Source organism: Pleurodeles waltl, chromosome 3_1, assembly GCF_031143425.1.
Source record: "Pleurodeles waltl isolate 20211129_DDA chromosome 3_1, aPleWal1.hap1.20221129, whole genome shotgun sequence".
Taxonomy (NCBI): domain Eukaryota; kingdom Metazoa; phylum Chordata; class Amphibia; order Caudata; family Salamandridae; genus Pleurodeles; species Pleurodeles waltl.
The window spans coordinates 798,367,634-798,387,530 of NC_090440.1; the positions used below are offsets into that span (position 1 = coordinate 798,367,634).

General features: G+C 45.4%; 1 protein-coding gene across 2 annotated transcripts in view; it reads left to right on the plus strand.

The window, feature by feature from the left end:
- TRIM66 (tripartite motif containing 66) overlaps nt 1–19,897 on the plus strand; it is a 549,453-nt gene that overhangs the window by 224,413 nt on the left and 305,143 nt on the right. For both annotated transcript variants that reach the window (XM_069223667.1, XM_069223666.1), the window contains exons 5-6: nt 13,101–13,217; nt 13,810–13,924. In XM_069223667.1, the coding sequence (XP_069079768.1) occupies nt 13,101–13,217; nt 13,810–13,924 (232 nt within the window). The remainder of the gene's footprint in view (nt 1–13,100; nt 13,218–13,809; nt 13,925–19,897) is intronic.

Consider the following 19,897-nt stretch of genomic DNA (forward strand, 5'->3'; position numbering starts at 1 on the left):
AATGCTAACTGAGCAATTTCCAGTTGTTAGACCTGAGAGCCTTAGGGTGGTCACCCCTAACTTTTTGCCTGCCTCCCTCCACTTTTTAGATAGCGTTTTTGCTGGTTTTAAGAATCTGTGCACTTTACCACTGCTAACCAGTGCTAAAGTGCAAATGCTCTCTCTCTTTAAACATGGTAACCTTGGATCGCACCCAACTGGACTATTTAATTTACTTTTACGTCCCTAGTAAAATGCACTATAGTGTATGTGCACAGGGCCTGTAGATTAAATGCTACTAGTGGGCCTGCAGCACTGATTGTGCCACCCACTTAAGTAGCTCCTTAACCTTGTCTCAGGCCTGCTATTGCTAGGCCTGCGTGTGCTGTTTCACTGCCAATTCGACTTGGCATTTAAAAGTACTTGCCAAGCCTAAAACTACCCTTTTTCTACATATAAGTCACCCCTAAGGTATGCCTCAGGTAACCCATAGGGTAGGGTGCTGTGAAGGCAAAAGGCAGGACATTTACCTGTGTAGTTTACATGTCCTGGAAGTGTAAAACTTCTAAATTCGTTTTTACACTGCTGTGAGGCCTGCTCCCTTCATAGGCTTACATTGGGACTGACCTCATATGTTGTTTGAGTGGTAGCTGCTGATCTGAAAGGAGTAGGAAGCTCATATTTAGTATGGCCAGAATGGTGATACAAAATCCTGCTGACTGGTGAAGTTGGATTTAATATTACTATTTTCGAAATGCCACTTTTAGAAAGTGAACATTTCTCTGCACTTAATTCCTTCTGTGCCTTACAATCCACGTCTGGCTGGGTTCAATTGACAGCTCCCTTGTGCATTCACTCAGACACACCCCAAACACAGGATACTCAGCCTCACTTGCATATATCTGCATTTTGAATGGGTCTTCCTGGGCTTTGGAGGGTGGAGGAACTGATACTTGCGTGTCCAAGGACAGTAGCCTGCCCTCACACAAAGGACTGCCACACCCACTACTGGGACCCTGGCAGACAGGATTGAACTGAAAGGGGACCTTGTGCACTTCTAAGCCACTCTTTGAAGTCTCCCCCACTTCAAAGGCACATTTGGGTATTTAAACAGGGCCTCTGCCCCTACCAACTCAGACACTACCTGGAGAAGAGAACCTCAACCGGAACCTGCATCCTGCCAAGAAGACCTCCCTGGCTGCTCAAAGGACTCACCTGTCTTCTTTCTGTGAAGGACTGCTGCCTTACTGTTGCCCTGGTGCCTTGTTGTTCTCTGGCTGTTGTGAAGAAGTGCTCTCCAAGGGCTTTGATAGAGCTTGCTTCCTGTTCCTGGAAGTCTCTGAACCAAAAAGACTTCATCTCTACAAGAAGGACTCCTTGTGTGCCAAAATTCATCGCACAGCCTGCCAGAAACGATGCACAGCCTGCACCGCAGTGAAAATTTCACCACACACCAAACTGGAACAACGCAGCCCGACTTCACATCGAGAAGATCAATGCAGCACCAGCGTAGTGACCTGAAATTCGACGCACGGCCCACCGGATTGACGCACAGACGAGCTGGATTGTCGCAGTCTGACTTCCAGAGAGGAATCGACGCAGCACCTGCTATGCGGTACAAAATTAGACTCAACACCCACTGAATTGACACAGACCCTGTGACTTCATCCTGCCAGTGCAGGAAATCCACGCATCGTCTCCAGGGCGTCCGAAAACCCTGCAACCTGAAGAGCATCTACGACCGAGTGCCTGAAATTGACGCACAGCTGTCCCTGCGTGAAAACTAAACAACGCATCATCGTGTGTGGCCCGAGAAATCGACGCACATCCCTTTGTTTCCATGCATCTCCTCCTCTGCAGTTCTTTGCAGAGATTTTGCACGCAAACCAGGTACTTTGTGCTTGAATGAGACTTTGCTTTTAAAAGACTGAAGACACTTTATATCACTTTTACAGTGATATCTTAACATATACTTATTGTATTTTAATCGTTTTGACCTGCATCTTATCAGATAAATGTTATATCATTTTCTAAACACTGTGTGGTGTATTTTTGTGGTGCTATATGATGTTATTGTATGATTTATTGCACAAATACTTTAAACATTGCCTTCTAAGTTAAGCCTGACTGCTCAGTGCCAAGCTACCAGAGGGTGGGCACAGGATAATTTGGATTGTGTGTGACTAACCCTGACTAGAGTGAGGGTCCTTGCTTGGACAGGGGGTAACCTGACTGCCAACCAAAGACCCCATTTCTAACATTGGTGGCTGCGGTGGGATGGGACTTGTATTTGTGCAGAGACATACAGTAGCTAAGTATTCACTACCTACCTACCCACAGTTGAAGGTCAATTTGATTTTTTCTTTTTCTGCAATTTTTTTTTTCCCTGACAATTGTTTAACAAAAATCCTCACTCAACATGTCTCAGGCTGGGTCTCAAGCTGGAAATGAAGATTTTGACCTAGCCCTGTTGGAGACATATACTGTCAAACAGCTGAAAGGGTTCTGCAGGGATATGGGAGTATCCACCCCTGGTGCCTCCAGAAAGGAGGAATTTCAAATGGCACTGAGGGCCTGGGCAGAAGCCCATCCAGAGGAGGATGCTGAGGAGGAGCGGCCAGAGGATGGCCCCCCCAAAGGTTTTTTGCCATCAGTGGATGAAGTTACCACTGCAATTGTGCCCCCTGCCAAACTAGGGAGCAGTGTCTCTGATCAGGGCCTGACCGCAGAGGAAAGGAGAGAGGAGAGGGAATTTCAATTGCAAATGGCAAGGTTGAAAATTGAGACTCAACAGGAAGAAAGGAGGGCAACGATAGAAGAAAAAGCAGCTGAGAGAGCCTTGACTGAGAAGAAACGTTTGTTGGCTCATGAACTGAGTCTCAAGGAGCTGGAGATCAAGGAGAGACAGTCTGAGTCCAGCAGTCGTGGTGGCAGCATACATGCAGGACCTGTTGGGGAGAAAAGGTTTCGTATACCCAAAAATGTGGTGCCAAGTTTTGTGGTGGGAGATGACATTGACAAGTGGTTGGCTGCCTATGAAGTTGCACTAAGGGCTCATAGGACCTGTGAAGCGCAATGGGGGGTGGCCTTGTGGTTTTATGTACCAGCAGTGGGGAGGGACACACTTCTTACAGTAGCTCCACATGATCAGAATGTCTATGCACCCATGAAAGCCGCTTTACTGGCCAAGTTTGGGGTGACCCCTGAGAAATACTGTCAGAGGTTTAGGGACAGCACCAAACTTTCCACACAAACTTGGGTAGATTGTTTTGAATTCTCCAATAAGGCACTGAATGGATTGGTGCGGGCAGCAAAGTAAATGATTACAAAGGGTTATATGATTTGATTCTGAGAGAGCATATGCTCAGTATTTCTTTTACAGAGTTGCACCAGCACTTAGTAGACAGTAAGCTGACTGACTCCAGGAGGTTTGCTGAGGAGGTGGGCCTCTGGGTTAGCACCAGGGTGTCCAAAAAGGTATCTGGGGGGGACACCCACAAAGGTGGTCAGGGTTCCCAACAGAGGGGGCAGAAAAACGTAAAGATAAGGAACTCTCAAAAGGCCCCCAAAACAGTTCCCAAGGGTGGGGTGGTAACCATTCCTCTTCTAGATTTGGGAAGAAAGCAGGGTTTTTCGACAGGAAGTTAGGGAAGTTCATCCCCAAATACTTAGAGGGCTATTAGCATGGACACTCTAAGTGTCCCAAGAGAGCACAGTCCACCACTGGAGGACAGACACCTGGGTTGGCTTGTGTAGGGCCCAGGGGGTAGATAGTCCCAGTTAGCTTTGGGGGGCAGACAGAGGTGCCCCTAGTATCGCTGGGAGATAAGGAGATGGTGGCTAAAGCCCACATGCCTGCCAATACCTCAAAGTATAGGCAGTGGGTCACCATTGCTGGGCAAAGGGTGGAGGCTCTGCGTGACACAGGAGCCAGTATGACTACTGACAAGAGTCAGCTGGTATTAGCAGAGCAGATAGTCCCCAATACATTCCACCAGGTCATAGTAGCTGAGAATCGTGAGAGTCACCTACTGGTGGCTCTGGTTCCCTTTGAGTGTGGGATGGGGGGTCTCTGGTACCCTGAAAGTAGCTGTGAGTCCTACCATGCCTGTAGATTGTCTGTTAGGCAAAGATCTTGAGCATACTGCCTGGAAGGAGGTAGAACTCAGATCCCACCTGGAGATTTTAGATTTGCCTGAGTAGGTCTGCATGACTACAAGGTCCATGGCTGCCTGGGAAGGGAGTCAAGGGCGTCTGGAGCCTGGAACAATGGCCCAGACAGGTGCAAAGAGGAAGGGAAAGAGGTGCAGGAAACCCACCTGAGATATTCCCACGGTGGTGGATGGGGCCCCTGAGGAGAAGGAGGAGGCCCCTGAGCCAACTGGAGAGGACATAGCTGACCAGAGCAACCTGCCTCAACTTGCTGACTGGCAAGTAGAGGGTGGGCCAACCAGGGCAGAATTCTGCAAAGCGCAGAAGGAATGCCCTACCCTTGACGGTCTGAGGCAACAGGCCACAGCCCAAGCAGCTGATGAAGCCTCTAGCGATCACCATATCTACTGGGAGAATGATCTCCTTTACAGTGAGACTAAGGTTATGGCCATTGGGGAAGCACGTGTGCTGGTGGTCCCCCAGTGTTCCTGGGCCTTCCTACTGGGTCTGGCTCATGACATCCCCCTGGCAGGACATGTGGGCCAAGAAAAGACCTTTGCCAGACTTGTCATCCATTTCCATTGGCCTAGAATGCAGGTAGCCTCAGATAATTTCTGAAGGGCCTGCCCCACCTGCCAGGCTAGTGGGAAGACAGGGAAAAGGCTTAAAGCCCCCCTGATCCCACTCCCCGTCATTGGCACCCCTTTGAAAGGGTGGGCATCGACCTCATTGGTCCCTTGGACCCCAGAACTGCCTTGGGAAACAGGTTTATCCTGGTTTTGGTGGACCATGCCACCTACTATCCAGAAGCAATCCCTCTGAGAACAGTGACTGCGCCGGTGGTGACCAGAGCCCTGATGGGAATATTTACCCGTGTGGGATTCTCTAAGGAAGTTGTGTCTGACAGAGGCACAAACTTCATGTCTGCGTACATGACGTCCCTGTGGGATGAATGTGGGGTGACCTACTGGTTTACCACCCCTTATCATTCTTAATCCAATGGGCTTGTTGAGAGATTCAACAAGACCCTTAAAGGCATGATCACTGGCCTACCTGAGGCCATGAGGCGTAAGTGGGACATCCTCTTGCCATGCCTGCTATTTGCTTATTGAGAGGTGCCCCAGAAAGGGGTGGGGTTCAGCCCCTTTGAGCTTCTTTATGGTCACCCTGTCAGGGGACCGCTAAGCATAGTTAAGGAGGGCTGGGAGAAAGCTCCCAAGACACCTCCCCAGGATGTGGTCAGCTACATGCTGGCCCTCTGCAACCAAACCCAAAGCTTTTGGAAGCAGGCCAAGTGTAACCTTGAGACCAGTCAAGAGGTGATGAAGGAGTGGTATAACCGGAAGGCCACTCTGGTCGAGTTCTCACCTGGAGACAAGGTTTGGGTAATTGAGCCAGTAGAGCCTAGGGCTCTGCAGGACCGCTGGTCTGGCCCATTTGAGATCAAGGAGCGGAAGAGGGAGGCACTTACCTAGTGGACCTCAAGACCCCTAGACACCCGCTAAGGGTTCTCCATCATAGCCAACTCAAGCCTCATTTTTAGAGGTCTGAGGTCAGTATGCTCCTTGCGGCAGATGAGGGCACGGAAGAGGAGAGTGAGCCTCTCCCCGACCTCCTCTCCCCCAAAGACGGTGATGGGTCTGTGGAGGGTGTCAATCTCTCTGGCTCCCTGATTCTAAATCAGAGAGGAGACTGCTGTGAGTTGTTGGAGCAGTTCTCTTCCCTGTTTTCCCTTACTCCTGGACTCACCCACCTGTGTGTCCACGATATTGACATGGTAGACAGTCCCCCTGTAAAGATCAAAATTTACAGGTTGTCAGATAGGGTGAAGGCCTGCATCAAGGAGGAGGTCTCCAAGATGTTGGCCCTACAGGTTATTGAGAAGTCCAGAAGTCTCTGGGCCAACCCTGTGGTGCTGGTACCTAAGGCTTCTGCCCCCGGTGCAAAGCCAGAATTCTGGTTCTGTGTGGACTACCGGAGTCTCAACTCAGTCACATGGACTGACCCTCACCCCATCCCCAGAGCTGATGAGCTTTTTGACAGGCTAGACGCTACCAAATTCATGAGCACTTTTGATCTCAAATCAGGGTACTGGCAGATCGCCTTGACTGAGGGGGCTAAAGAGAGATCTGCATTTTCCACACCTGATGGCCATTACCAGTTTCGGGTGGTGCCCTTTGGGTTGAAGAATGCCCCGCTACCTTCCAACATTTGGTCAACGGGGTCCTAGCTGGCAAGGATGCCTACTGCGCAACCTACCCAGATGACATAGCTGTCTATAGTTCCAGCTGGGAGGAACACCTGATCCACCTCAAGAAGGTGCTTCAGGCTCTGCAACAGGCAGGCCTGACCATCAATGCTAGTAAGTGCCAGATTGGGCAGAGTTCCGTGGTGTATTTGGGACACCTAGTAGGTGGTGGCAAGGTGCAGCCACTCCAGGCCAAGATTGAAACTATCAAGGCCTGGCAACCACCTAGAACACAGACCGAAGTGAGAGCCTTCTTGGGCCTCATTGGATACTACTGTAGGTTTGTCAAGGGCTATGGTTCCATTGTGTCACCCTTGACAGAACTTACTTCCAAAAATCAACCTAGGTTGATGAATTGGACAGAGGCTTGCCAAAAACCCTTTGATTCCCTGAAGGAAGCCATGTGCACGGCCCCCGTGCTCAAGGCCCATGACTACTCTCAGGAATTTATTGTGCAAACAGACGCTTCAGAGCATGGCATAGGGGCTGTTCTAGCACAGCTAAATGAGGAGGGCCTAGACCAACCAGTAGTCTTTATTAGCAGAAGACTATTACCATGGGAACAGAGGTGGAGTGCTATTGAGAGAGAGCATTTGCTGTGGTCTGGGCACTGAAGAAGCTGAGCCCATACCTGTTTGGGACCCACTTCCAGGTTCAGACAGACCAGAGGCCCCTCAGATGGCTCATGCAGATACAGGGTGAGAATCCTAAACTCTTGAGGTGATCCATTTCCCTACTGGGGATGGACTTTACGGTGGAGCATCACCCGGGGATTGACCACACCAACGCTGATGGTCTCTCCCGATACTTCCGCCTTAGCAATGAGGGCTCCCAGAAGGTTGGGTAGCTCTCCCCACTTTCACCTGGGGGGCCACATGTTAGACCTGACAGCATTAGGGTGGTCACCCCTAACTTTTTTACCTGCCTCCCTCCACCTTTTAGATACTGTTTTTGCTGATTTTAAGACTCTGCACACTTTACCACTGCTAACCAGTGCTAATGTGCATATGCTCTCTCCCTTTAAACATGGTAACCTTGGATCATACCCAATTGGACTATTTAATTTACTTATAAGTCCCTAGTAAAGTGCACTGTATGTGCCCAGGGCCTATAAATTAAATGCTACAAGCGAGCGTTGATTTTCAGCCGTGATGCCGGCGGAGCATCGATTTTTCAGCCGCGGTTCGGAGTCGCGTCGATCTTTTCCCTGCACAGCGTTCAGTGCGTGGATTTCTTCTTCTTAGGCTGCCAGCCTCTCCTTTCAGGGTCCTTTCAGGAACTGGATGGGCACCACAGGGCAGAGTAGGAGTCTCTCCAGAGACTCCAGGTGCTGGCAGAGAGATGTCTTTGCTGTCTCTGAGACTTCAAACAACAGGAGGCAAGCTCTAAATCAAGCCCTTGGAGATCTTCACAAGATTTAAGGGACACAAAGTCCCGTCTTTGCCCTCTTACTTTGACAGAAGCAGCAACTTCAGGATAGCTGCACAACGCACAGTCACAGGCATGGCAGCTCTTCTTCCTCAGCTCTTCAGCTCTTCTCCAGGCAGATGTTCCTCTTGGTTTCCAGAAGTGTTCTAAAGTCTGTGGTTTTGGATGCCCTTCTTATACCCAATTTCTCCTTTGAAGTAGGCCTACTTCAAAGCAAAGCCTCTCTTGAATGTGAAATCCTGCCTTGCCCAGGCCAGGCCCCAGACACTCACCCGGGGGTTGGAGACTGCATTGTGTGAGGATAGGCACAGCCCTTTCAGGTGTGAGTGACCACTCCTCCCCTCCCTCCTAGCACAGATGGCTCATCAGGAAATGCAGACTACACTCCAGCTCCCTTTTTGTCACTGCCTAGTGTGAGGTGCAACCAGCCCAACTGTCAAACTGACCCAGACAGGGAATCCACAAACAGGCAGAGTCACAGAAATGGTATTAGCAAGAAAATGCAAACTTTCTAAAAGTGGCATTTTCAAACACACAATCTTCAAATCAACTTTGCTAAAATATGTATTTTTAAATTGTGAGCTCAGAGACACCAAACTCCACATGTCCATCCACTCCCAAAGGGAATCTACACTTTAATCATATTTAAAGGTAGCCCCCATGTTAACCTATGAGAGGGACAGGCCTTGCAACAGTAAAACACAAATTTAGCAATATTTCACTGTTAAGACATATAAAACACATTACTATATGTCCTACCTTAACCATACACTGCACCCTGCTCTTGGGCCTACCTTAGGGGTGTCTGACATGTAAGAAAAGGGAAGGTTTTAGGCCTGGCAAGTGGGTACACTTGCCAAGTCGAATTTACAGTTGAAACTGTACACACAGACATTGCAGTGGCAGGTCTGAGACATGATTACAGAGCTACTTATTTGGGTGGCACAACCAATGCTGCAGGCCCACTATTAGCATTTGATTTACAGGCCCTGGCACCTCTAGTGCACTTTACTAGGGACTTAATAGTAAATCACATATGCCAATCATGGATAAACCAATTACATACAATATGCACAGAGAGCATATGCACTTTAGCACTGATTAGCAGTGGTAAAGTGCTCAGAGTTCAAAAGCTAACAGCAGCAGGTCAGAAACAATAGGAGGCAGGAGGCAGACTTTTGAGTTTATGTAGGGTCATCCCCAATCTTTTTAACAGTTAAGGATATCCAGATCTTGAATGTATGTTTCCTATTTTATTTTCTTTGTTATGCATTTTGCTCTTCAGTCTAGTGGTATTATGGCTGCAGGTGTTTCGTAATCCACCCGAGATGGTTAGCTGGTTGGCCAACTAGGCGGGAGTGCTCTTCATAGTGCCCTTAGAGATGATGCATCTGGATTTGAAGGTAATGCAGAGATGAAAGGCAAGTCAGGTGTTCTATCAGCATAGTGGTTTAATTTCTTCTAGCTTTTATGAGGTGCACTGCTGCGTTTTGACTGTCTTTCAGGGAGACCAGTGTGCTTTCAGGGAAGCAGGTGTGAGAATATGATGCACCAAACTTCCCAGGGGTAATTTACTTCGGGTAAATAGCTCTCCCTCTCAAAATATAGTCACCTAATTATTATCCTGTACAGTGCCTACTCACAGGGAAATCCCCCTACAACCCAGATAACAAACAAAGTTGTCCAACAATATTAAAATTGAGCGGCACTCATATGACAAAAAGTAGCATGAATTATAATTGTCCATAAATGAAACGTTCATCCGTAGTTTACAACACAGTGTTCTTTATTCTTCTTATCAATTCTTGTGTTCAACAATATTCCCGTCACAATCCTTTCACATTGTCCAGTCAACACGTGTTTCGTCTGGGGAATACCCCTTTGACTTCCTCAGGACTTTCTACAACAGATAGCAACCAATATGTAACAATTCATGATACATATATTAGTAATCTACCCCACACCATTCAAAGTGATTAATATGAATTTTCTTTTGAAAACCATGATTTTAAGTATTATAATCATCCTCAATATGACAGCTATTGACACCAAACCCTCACAATTCAGTGAGCTTAAACCGTTTTTCATGGAATCCTTGTGGCACATCCCATTGTTATATGTAATCCTCAATAATTATATGTTCAAGCACCCCGTAAAAACTTAACTAACAGTGCATATTGAATATTTTTATGGAATCAATTCAAAGTCACCAAACTAACCACATCCACAAAAAAATTAATCCAGCTGATACCTGATCTCAAATAGAATTATGCCGATTTTAAGAATTCCTATTTTGACAGACGACTGTTGAATGATTATTTATTATCGATCTGTAATTGAAATAGTATATTAAACCAATGTTTGCTTCATTGTCCACTTCCTATGCTCACAATCAGTACCATGGTGTTTCTCTCGCTTACCTCGTTAAGTATATTTCAAAACTGATGTGAGAATATGATGGCTTAGACAGCAGTTCTGAAATCCCCTTTGGGTGAGGAATGTTTCACATTTTTCTAGAGGTAGTTGGTACCATGCCATCTTGGTCTTCTTGGCAATGTGTTCCATGAGAGATAAGTTGGTATTGAGGGTGAATCCGAGGGAGTTGGCACTAGTTGAGAGTTATGAGTTGAAGCCATTCGGTTGATGACATTTAAACATTTCTGGGCAAGTTGTTGCCATTGATAAGTTCCTGGAGTTTCGTGTAGAGAGCTTTTTCAAGTATCTTGTTGATGAAAGTTGATTGTTGATGGCTGGTAATTGGTGAAGTCATCATGGTCAAGGGCGTATTTCTGCAAGAGTGGGAGATTTTGGTCAGTTTTGAGGGTTTCCAGAAAAGGTCCTTGGTTGAGAAAGGGCTTTTATGAAGGATGAAGGATCCATTTCACTGGAGGTGGTGTTGAGCAGGCTGAAGATGTTAGTGAGATCTGTGTGTGGGAAGCAGGTAAAGGTTGAACATTGAGGGGTGTTACACGGCAGGATAGGTGATGGGAGAGGTTTAGACCTGGTGCTGTCCACGTTGTCAGTGTTACTGTATCTTTTCATGGAAGAAAAGGATGATTTTGTTGCACTTGTCAGTTGAGCTTGGAATTGGTGGGCCTGTGAAACAATTGACATAGTGCTTGATTATCTTGAAGAACACTATGCGTCTGTTGGATGCTTCATTGATACAGTGCTTGGCTTTGTGTGATGTTATTAGAAGTTTGTGTGTTGAGCAAAGCATTTGTAAATGTATAAGGTCATAAGGGGACCTATTATTCTTCCTATTCTTTATATATTTGAGAATGAGGCACTTGTTATCAGTGAGGTCTTTCGAATGCCAAAGTGCTGAAGGTTTGTTTTTTCATTTGTGTGCTTTCAGTGTGACATGGCTGTGTATGTAGTTTTCCAGGAATGTGTTAAAGTTACTGAGAGGTATATTGATATCAGATGTTAGGATGCTGATGGTGGCACAATAGATAAGTTTATGTTGCTGCTTGTCAATCAAGAAATTGTTGAAAAAGAGGAAGGTTTGTTGCACCTAGGTTGACATGGGTACATGGGTTGGGGATGGAGTAGGATGATCAGGATGGCAAGGTTATGGGTAAGTTACAGTGGATAGTAGATGAAATTGATATAACCAGGACAAAGATGTAACCTTTGTTGTGAGCTTGTTCAGTGATATGTTGTACTATGCTGGCCGTGTTGAGAAGGTTGAGGAGGGTCTCTTTTCCTTTCTTTTTGCATGGGTTTCTTGACAGGTTTAAGTCTTTGTGGAGGATGTTGTTTGCATTTCGAATGGATAAGGTGGTGAGGAGACCAGTGTTTTCATTTGTGCTCTGTCCAAGAGCCCTGCAAATGGCGTGGAAGATAGTTATCGGAATTTAATAACACGGAATACAATATTTGATTGAAAAAGGAAACTTGCTTCAAAGATCGGAAATTATTGACATTGAGAGTTTTGTTTCAACTTTTAGTCCAGCCAGTGGCATCTATTCAGTTCCCGTTGAACATAAATCAATTTTGCACTCAAAATGGTTTCCGTTTAGCACACTTTATTCCATGAAGAACTAAAGCCTGAATATTCACACTTGATAATCTTTTACAAGTCAGTGATTAGTTGACATCGACTGCTAGCTAGCGAATCCTTAGAATTAGGGTGACTAGGGGCCAGATGTATGAAAAAGGCCTTTTGCTAATCGGAAATAGCGATTTTTAAGAAATCGCTATTTCTGATTCGCAAAATGCAATGTATCATATTTGCGATTCGATAATAGCGATTCCTTAATGCCCAATTCACATTAAGGAATTGCTTCATACATGTGCTTTAGAAATCGCAAATTATGATTCATTATTTGCGATTTCTTATTTAGAGAGTCACAATTTGCGACTCTCTAAACAGGGTCACAATTTTAAGGAATCGCTATTTTAGCGATTCCTTAAAATTGCATTCAGAATGCCTTTGATACATTCTGAAATAGCTTTTTGCATTCGCAAACGGGCATTCGCAACGTTTGCGAATGCAAAACGATTTGATACATCTGGCCCCTAGGTGTCCGAGATTTGCACGGAGAGTCCCAGTTTTTCGTCGCCTATCATGGCAGATTTCACCAAATTCAGAACTTGTCCTGGTTATTTAGAGAGGGTCAAGTGAAAAAGCTTTTGCGTATTCCAGTGCAGAATTGGGTACTGGCCTTTTCTGAAAACAATGTAATTAGCACTTATGATAGAAAATGTAAAAGTGCATATAATGTATTCCCCTTATTGACTCCTTCTCTTTGTTTGCTTCCTTGGGGAGTGCTATCTTTTAAGTCATCCTTAGCCTCTCGGTGGATTGAAATTGGAGACCTACTTCTATTTTTGAGAAATGTCTCATTTTTCGGTTTTAGTAATCCGGCCACATTTTAAATGTGTCCTGCCTCTGGGATTAAATGCATATTCCCACATCCATTGAAATTCTCATTACTGAACCTTTTCCCACTGACATTCGTATGCGCATCCAATTGTCAATTGTAAATTATAAACTTTATCCCTATCCTAGATTCTATTGCTTTTCCGATCCCCATTATTTTAGCTGTTTGTTGTGCATATCTCTCCATAATCCAGTCTCAGTTCTGCACTGCTTCTGATTCTGTTTTGCTGTTGTTGTATATGCCAACCGCAATGGTGTTATTGCCATTCCTATTCAAGTTAGCATGCCAATTTCAATCAGCTGTATGTGGTAGTTATTCATCATAAAATATTTGGAGTAATTGATCTTATTCAAACTTGAAGCTACAACCAGTGTTTCAACCCATAATGTATTTTTATTTTTAAGGTTTCGACATCTGGATGAGGTGTTACAAAACCAGAGGCTTATTTTAGAGAACATAACATCCAAGGCTGAGGAGAAGAAAATTGGAATGCAGGCAGCGGCGAAACAGCTGGAGGAGAGGTGCGTCATTGCTCGTTATGTTCACTGCGTAGACTACCACAAAAATTCACCACTCAGCACCTTGCACCCTCACCGTTTGAGTCCAGGTTCAGAAGATAGCGATAGTGACAAAAAAATGAATGCACTATAGAGTTAGGAATAAAATTGATGCTTATATCTTTATTTGTTTGCCCATTGATGAGTCCAGGCTCAAAACACCAGTGTATATATGCATGTTTTCTATTATTTGTGTATGCGCCAAAAAAGTTGGTACGCTGATGTAGATTGAAAATAGAACGCAATTGAGCTCATGTTCAGAATGCCTTTCATCGTTTTAGTACATCAAGAATCCAGTCAAAATAGCAAAAAAGAAAACATTTAATCGGTAATCCAAAGCAGGACTAAATAGTGGGCACCATTTAAAGGTGATAAGTGATTTTATTGGTGTGAACAATTTACCAGTGGTAAGTGGAAAGCTTACACCATGTTACCAAAATCGCATAGCAACCGTTGGTGTTTATAAAGTTGGCTAAGTGTGCCCGACTGCAGCTGTGAGTACACCGTGTATTTACCTTGTCAGAAGCTGCTTTCATGCAATGATTTATCTGCACAGGTTGTTTGAAGTAAAGCACACCCACAGAAAATTGGAGAATCAGATCAAAATGGCGAAGATGGTGCTTATTAATGAACTCAATAAACGGACAAACACACTTCTGGAACAACTTGAAGTAAGTGCGCCTGGCATAGAAATGGCTTCATTCCTATGATCAGATATATAGCAGTACTTCCATTTTATACCTTCTGTTCTACTGGCTTTCTTAATTTCCTTTATTGCCCTGCAGTACCAGATAACACATTTTTGATCTAGCAGAATCAAATGCTTGAGGAGCGCAAAGGGAATAAGTAATACTCGTATTTGCCTTAGTCAAGGTTGCATTTCATATGCAGCAATTAAGTAACTTTTATACAGCTCCCATACAGCTCACATGCCCAGGACTTTGTGTCTCCATGCACACATCAGAGGTGGGATGGATTGGTGTGGCTCGGTGTGGAAGCCAGAGTCAGATAAAGAGATAAAAGGCTATCAGGCTGATTTGGAGTTTTCCAGACGTTTCAACAACCAATGTAGTCAATGAGCGTGACCCATTATACCAGTATTAGAAATGTCTTCGTATTCTGAGTTCTCCAACATTAAAGCAATGCATCTTCACCACAGGGGTGCTTTCTCCATTGCAATAGCCACTCTGTTGCGAAGTGGTGGTCGGTGGTATTTTTGACATCAACTATGTTAACTGGGAAATTGCCCCCCTATCTACTCTCCCTTACATGTTGGAGATTGGTCCAAGCATGTTTGGGACCCCGTACCTTACTTTTGATGATACATTTGCCATGGCCATCTTTCAAAGATGCAATTTTACTATACACAGAGGCAGACCAGTCACCGTTGATTTGATGTCTGTTCCATACTTTCTGGCAGGGCTCTACTGTGTGTAGGCCGGTCTGAAGTCAGAGAAAGGGAAACGTCTGTGAGAAGGATAACAATCACAGAAAAAACATGAAATCGACCAATTTGGCTACTAGAGGCGTAGACAGAGGTTGTTTATTTTATGGCAGAATCACCATTATTGCTGTCCCGAAATTAGGTCTTAGGGTAAACTCACAGGCTGCCCTTGGACAGCATCTGCAATCTGTGTTGCCCCTGTTTGATGAGAGTGCATACCACAGAGGTGCTGCTGCAGTAGCCTGTGAAAACACGAGAATGAGCGCCAGCATACAGCCGAGTCGTTGTCTCTGCAGCTACATATACATCTGTTGACATTATCACAGGAGGAGTTGGAATGCAGGTGGTGAGCATTGTCTGCGACATTATCATAGATGCTAAACCACTAGGGGTTCTAATTGTGTTTCTAGTATGAAATTATTCTTCAAACACAATTAGTGCTCTCATTGTGCAGGCGAATGCTGTTTTTTAACAGGCCCCATTTCTTTAGGGTCGAGACTTGGATAGCATGCACTAGCACATGCGTATCTCTTGGGAGACGCTATTGTAGTTAGAAAAGGGCTTGGAGCCTGCCCGCTGCTTATTATTTGTTGGATTGCATGACACTCGTCTTTACAGCCTCGTAATTGATCATGGCTGGCATATCATCATTTACGTTTCCTTCCTTGGAGCAGGTACCAAGTACTAATCGATGCAACATAATCCGTACCCGTCCACTGCACCCAAAGTGATTTAAGCACTATTTTTTTTTTTTTTTACTTCTTGTGCCCTGCATACAGAAGGCGCATGACTGGCAAAAAAATGCCTACCAGGACAAACAACATTGCAGAGTTTTATTTTCTACAGTTATCTTTTTGTTTGATTTTGGCAATTCTTCTTTTCTCACTTTGCACACATTTTATTTTTATTTTTTTTTGCTCATGGGCATGGTTCACAAAATATTACTATTATCTTGTTCTAAATATTGCAAAGCAATATTGTTTCTTTCTTATGTGTAATTTTCGAAATTATGCTTTAACACACGATCATGCAGTACACCCCAGTCCACACCACTCCAACCCAATCCGCCCGCCGCAATCCAAAACACTCACCCAATCCACTCCAATTCACCACACTCCAACCCTCCCAACCAACCCCAATCCAAAATCTGCCTCACACCAATCCAAAAAAATCTGCCTAACTCAGTACAGCAATTTAAAAAAACTGCCCAACTCCAGCCCATAACAATCTGCCCCACTCCAATCCAAAACAATCTGCCCAACTCCATTCTACCCCACTGCAATCCAAAATAATCTGACACACTCCAATCCAAAACAATCTGCCCCACTTCAGACTGCCCTCTCCAATCCAAAACAATCTGGCCCACTTCAATCCAAAACAATCTGCCCTACTCCAGTCAGCCCCACTCCAGTCCAAGCCACCACAATCCAATCAACCTCACTCCATCCCAATCCACCACACTCCAATCCACCCAACCCACCCCACTTCAATCTGCCCCACTTGAATCCAGGCCAATCGACTTTACTGCAAAACAGCAATCCGAAAAAATCTGCCCCACTCCAATCCACAACAATCTGCCTCATCCCAATCCAAAACAATCTCCCCCACTCCAGTCCAAAATAATCTGCCCCACTCCAATCTACCTCATTGCAATCCAAAATAATCTGCCCCTTCAATCTGCCCCACGCCATTCGAAAACAATCTGCCCCACTCCAATCCCAAACAATCTGCCCACTCCCATCTGCTCTACTGTAAACCAAAACCATCTCCCCACTCAAATGTGCCCCAAGTCAATCCAAAACAATCTTCCCCACTCCATTCCAAAACAATCTGTCACACACCAATCCAAAACAATCTGTCCCACTCCAGTCCGAAACAATCTGCCACACTCCATTCCAAAATAATCTGCCCCACTCCATTCCAAAATAATCTGCCCCACTCTAATCCAAAATAATCTGCCCTACTCAGTCCAAAACATTGTGCCCCATTCCAATCCAAAACAATCTGTCACACCCCAATCCACAACATTCTGTCCCATTCCAATCCGAAACAATCTGCCACACTCCAGTCTTTTTCACTCCAATCCAAAACAATCTGCTCCTCTCCAATAAAAAACAATCTGCCCCACTCCAATAAAAAACATCCGCCCCACTCCAATCCAAAACAATGTGTCACGTTTCAATCCAGTTCTCCTCTCCCCAATCCAATCTACTCCACTCCATCCCAATTTACCCCACTCAAATCCACTACTTTCCTCCCCACACTAATCCACCCACATCCCGACAAATCCAATCCACCCTAATTCACCACAAGCCAACCACACTCCAATTCAATCCAATCTACCCCGCTCCAACCCCCACAATCCAATCCACTCCAGCCCAACCCACCCCACCACTGTCCATCCCATCCCACTGCAGTACACCACATTCCAATACAACCCACCCCACTCCAATACAACCCATTCCAATATAACCCACCCTACTTCAATCCAGTCTAATCCAATCCACTCCACTCCAATCCACCTACCTCACTCCAGTTCATCCCTGTCCAATCCAATCCACCTCAATCCTCTCCAGTCCAATCCAGTTCTCCTTAATCTGCCCTACTCCAAACCAATACACCCTGCACCAATCTAAACCACTGCACTCCACACCAATCTAATCCACCCCACTTCAATCCAGTCCATCCTACTTCAGTCCAATCCACCCCATTCCAACCCAATCCAATCCCCCCCACCAAAGCCACCCACTCAATCCAATCAACCTCACTCCATCCCTGTCTACCCCACTCCAGTCCACCCCACTCCAATCCAATTCACTGCACTCAATCCAACTCACCCATCCCAATCCAATCCACCCCACCTCAGTGTATTCAAGCCAACTCCTTGCCACCACACCACACCCCAGTCCAATCCAACCCACCCACTTCAATCCAATCCACCCCACTCCAGTCCACCCCATCCAGTCCAACCCACACCATTTCAATCCACCCCACTCCAATCCACCTTTGTCTTCTCCACCCTACTCCAATCCACCCCACTCCAATCCACCTCACCCCACCCCACTCTACTCCAATCCACCCTTCTCCACTCTAATTCAGTCCTACTCACTCTACTTTAATCCACCCCTCTACTCCAATTCATCCCACTCCACTCTACTGCATTCCACACCACTCTACCCCACTCCAGTGTACACCACCCCAGTTCAGTCCACCCACTCAAATCCATACCAATTCAATTCACCTTAGCTCAACTAGAAACAAAGTAGTCACTTACTCTTCTGACCATCTGTGGTCCCTCAGGCCTACCCCTCCGGAAGCATGTCATTGTCGTTTAGACCCCATTAATCCAATGTCGTCCTGTACGACCTGCCACTGGTCTCCCTAGCCTGACCCTGGGATATAAGGCCATCGACCCAGGATGGACTGACTAGTGTTTTTCTTTTGGCTAATTGTTTGTCATTGGCAGCCCATAAACTTGATATACGCCTGCTTTTGAGTGATCTCTCACCAATAGCTGTGTTTCTCACTGAGACTTGGCTTCACGGTGGTTCATCCCCGGATGTAGCCTTGGCGCTTCCCAAGGCTACTTGATAAGCAGGCCGGATAGAGGCACCTCAAGAGGTGGGGGAATTGCTACTATTTATAGTGAATCAGTAAAGTTTCCTTCCCAGCCTTTCCAGGTTCCTGGATGTGAAAGTATGTATTTTTTCCATTACACTAAATCCCCAGTTCACATTTTCAGGAGCCTTGGTCTACCGCCCACCCAGGCCTTCAGAAATCCTTCTACAATCCCTTCCAGATCGCCATCACTGAGTTAATATGTAAAAAAACAAATTTTAAAGTTCTGGGTGATTTTAACATTCATGCAGGGAATTAGAAAATCCTGCTGCCAAAACCCTTCTTACTGATTTGGCCACTTTAGAGAATTAGTTAGGGGCCCTACACATGTTAAGGGTCACACTATCGATCTAGTCTTTAGCAATATAGTTGGCTTCAACTCCATGCCTCCTCTCCCTGTGGCTTGGTCCAACCACTTCCTAATTATGTTTAACCTAGCTACTCCTGCCTTCTGTAGATCTTCCCAGACTATAACTCAACCTCACCGGCACTGGCATAAGCTCAGGGTTTGCGACTGGATTAATACCCTTGCAAGGCTGAAACCTTCACCTATGGATAATACAGCTCTCCTTCCTGAGTCATTCAATGGTTGGATTACTAAAAGCTTAGATATTTTGCTCCCTTACTCTACCAAAGCTGGGGGATTACATATAAAAGTCGCTCCTGAGTTCTCTCCCCATATCTACCTCCTAAAAAGGGAATGAAGGCATCTGGAAAGGAGATAGAGAAAATCTTATGAATTCTCACTAAAGCAGAAGTATAGGAAAGCCATCAGACATTGCCATTTGGAAATCAAATCAGCCTGATCCATCTATTATGCCACTAGATTTGCACAGGTATAAGCTCCCCAAAAGAGATTTTTCAAATACTTAAAGAAATTGCACAGCCACATAGTCATAGTGAACTCGTAGACACTTCCCAAAAACACAGCAATACCCTGGCGCTTTTTTTTCAACAAAAGATATCAGATATTTATTCGGATTTTTCGGGAAATCCACTTCAGCCCCCTGATTCTATAGGTCATCATATTTTACATCCCACGTCCTTTCTCAATTTCCCCCTCTCACCAAGGACTCAGTCTCTAAATTAATCGTTTCTCTGAAATTGGGCTCCCCTCTCGACCCAGCACCCCCTCATGTTCTGGCCCTAGGTGCCTTCGCCATGGTACCAGCTCTCACTGATCTCCTGAACTCCTCACTTTCTAGGAGTTTTGTTTTGGACCAGTGGAAGCATGCCATCGTCAAACCTCTGCTGAAAAAGCCTAATCTTGATGCAGCTCTGCTTATAAGTATAGGCCTATCTCCCTGCTGCCAGCCTTATCCAAAATAATTGAAAAGCATGTTAATTCCCAACTTTCAAGTTTTTTTAAAGATAATAATATCCTCCAACCCACTCAAATGGGCTTCAGACCCCTTCACAGCACAGAATCTTCTTTGATTACAGTCACTGAAGAGGCTAGAAGATGTTAGTGCTGAGAAAGAGGGAGGTCAGAATTTCATGCAGCACTCTGAAATGGCTCTTCTCTTTTGTAGAAGAGAGATCGCTTCAGGTACTGGACCGGTCTTTTATCTCTAGTCGCGTT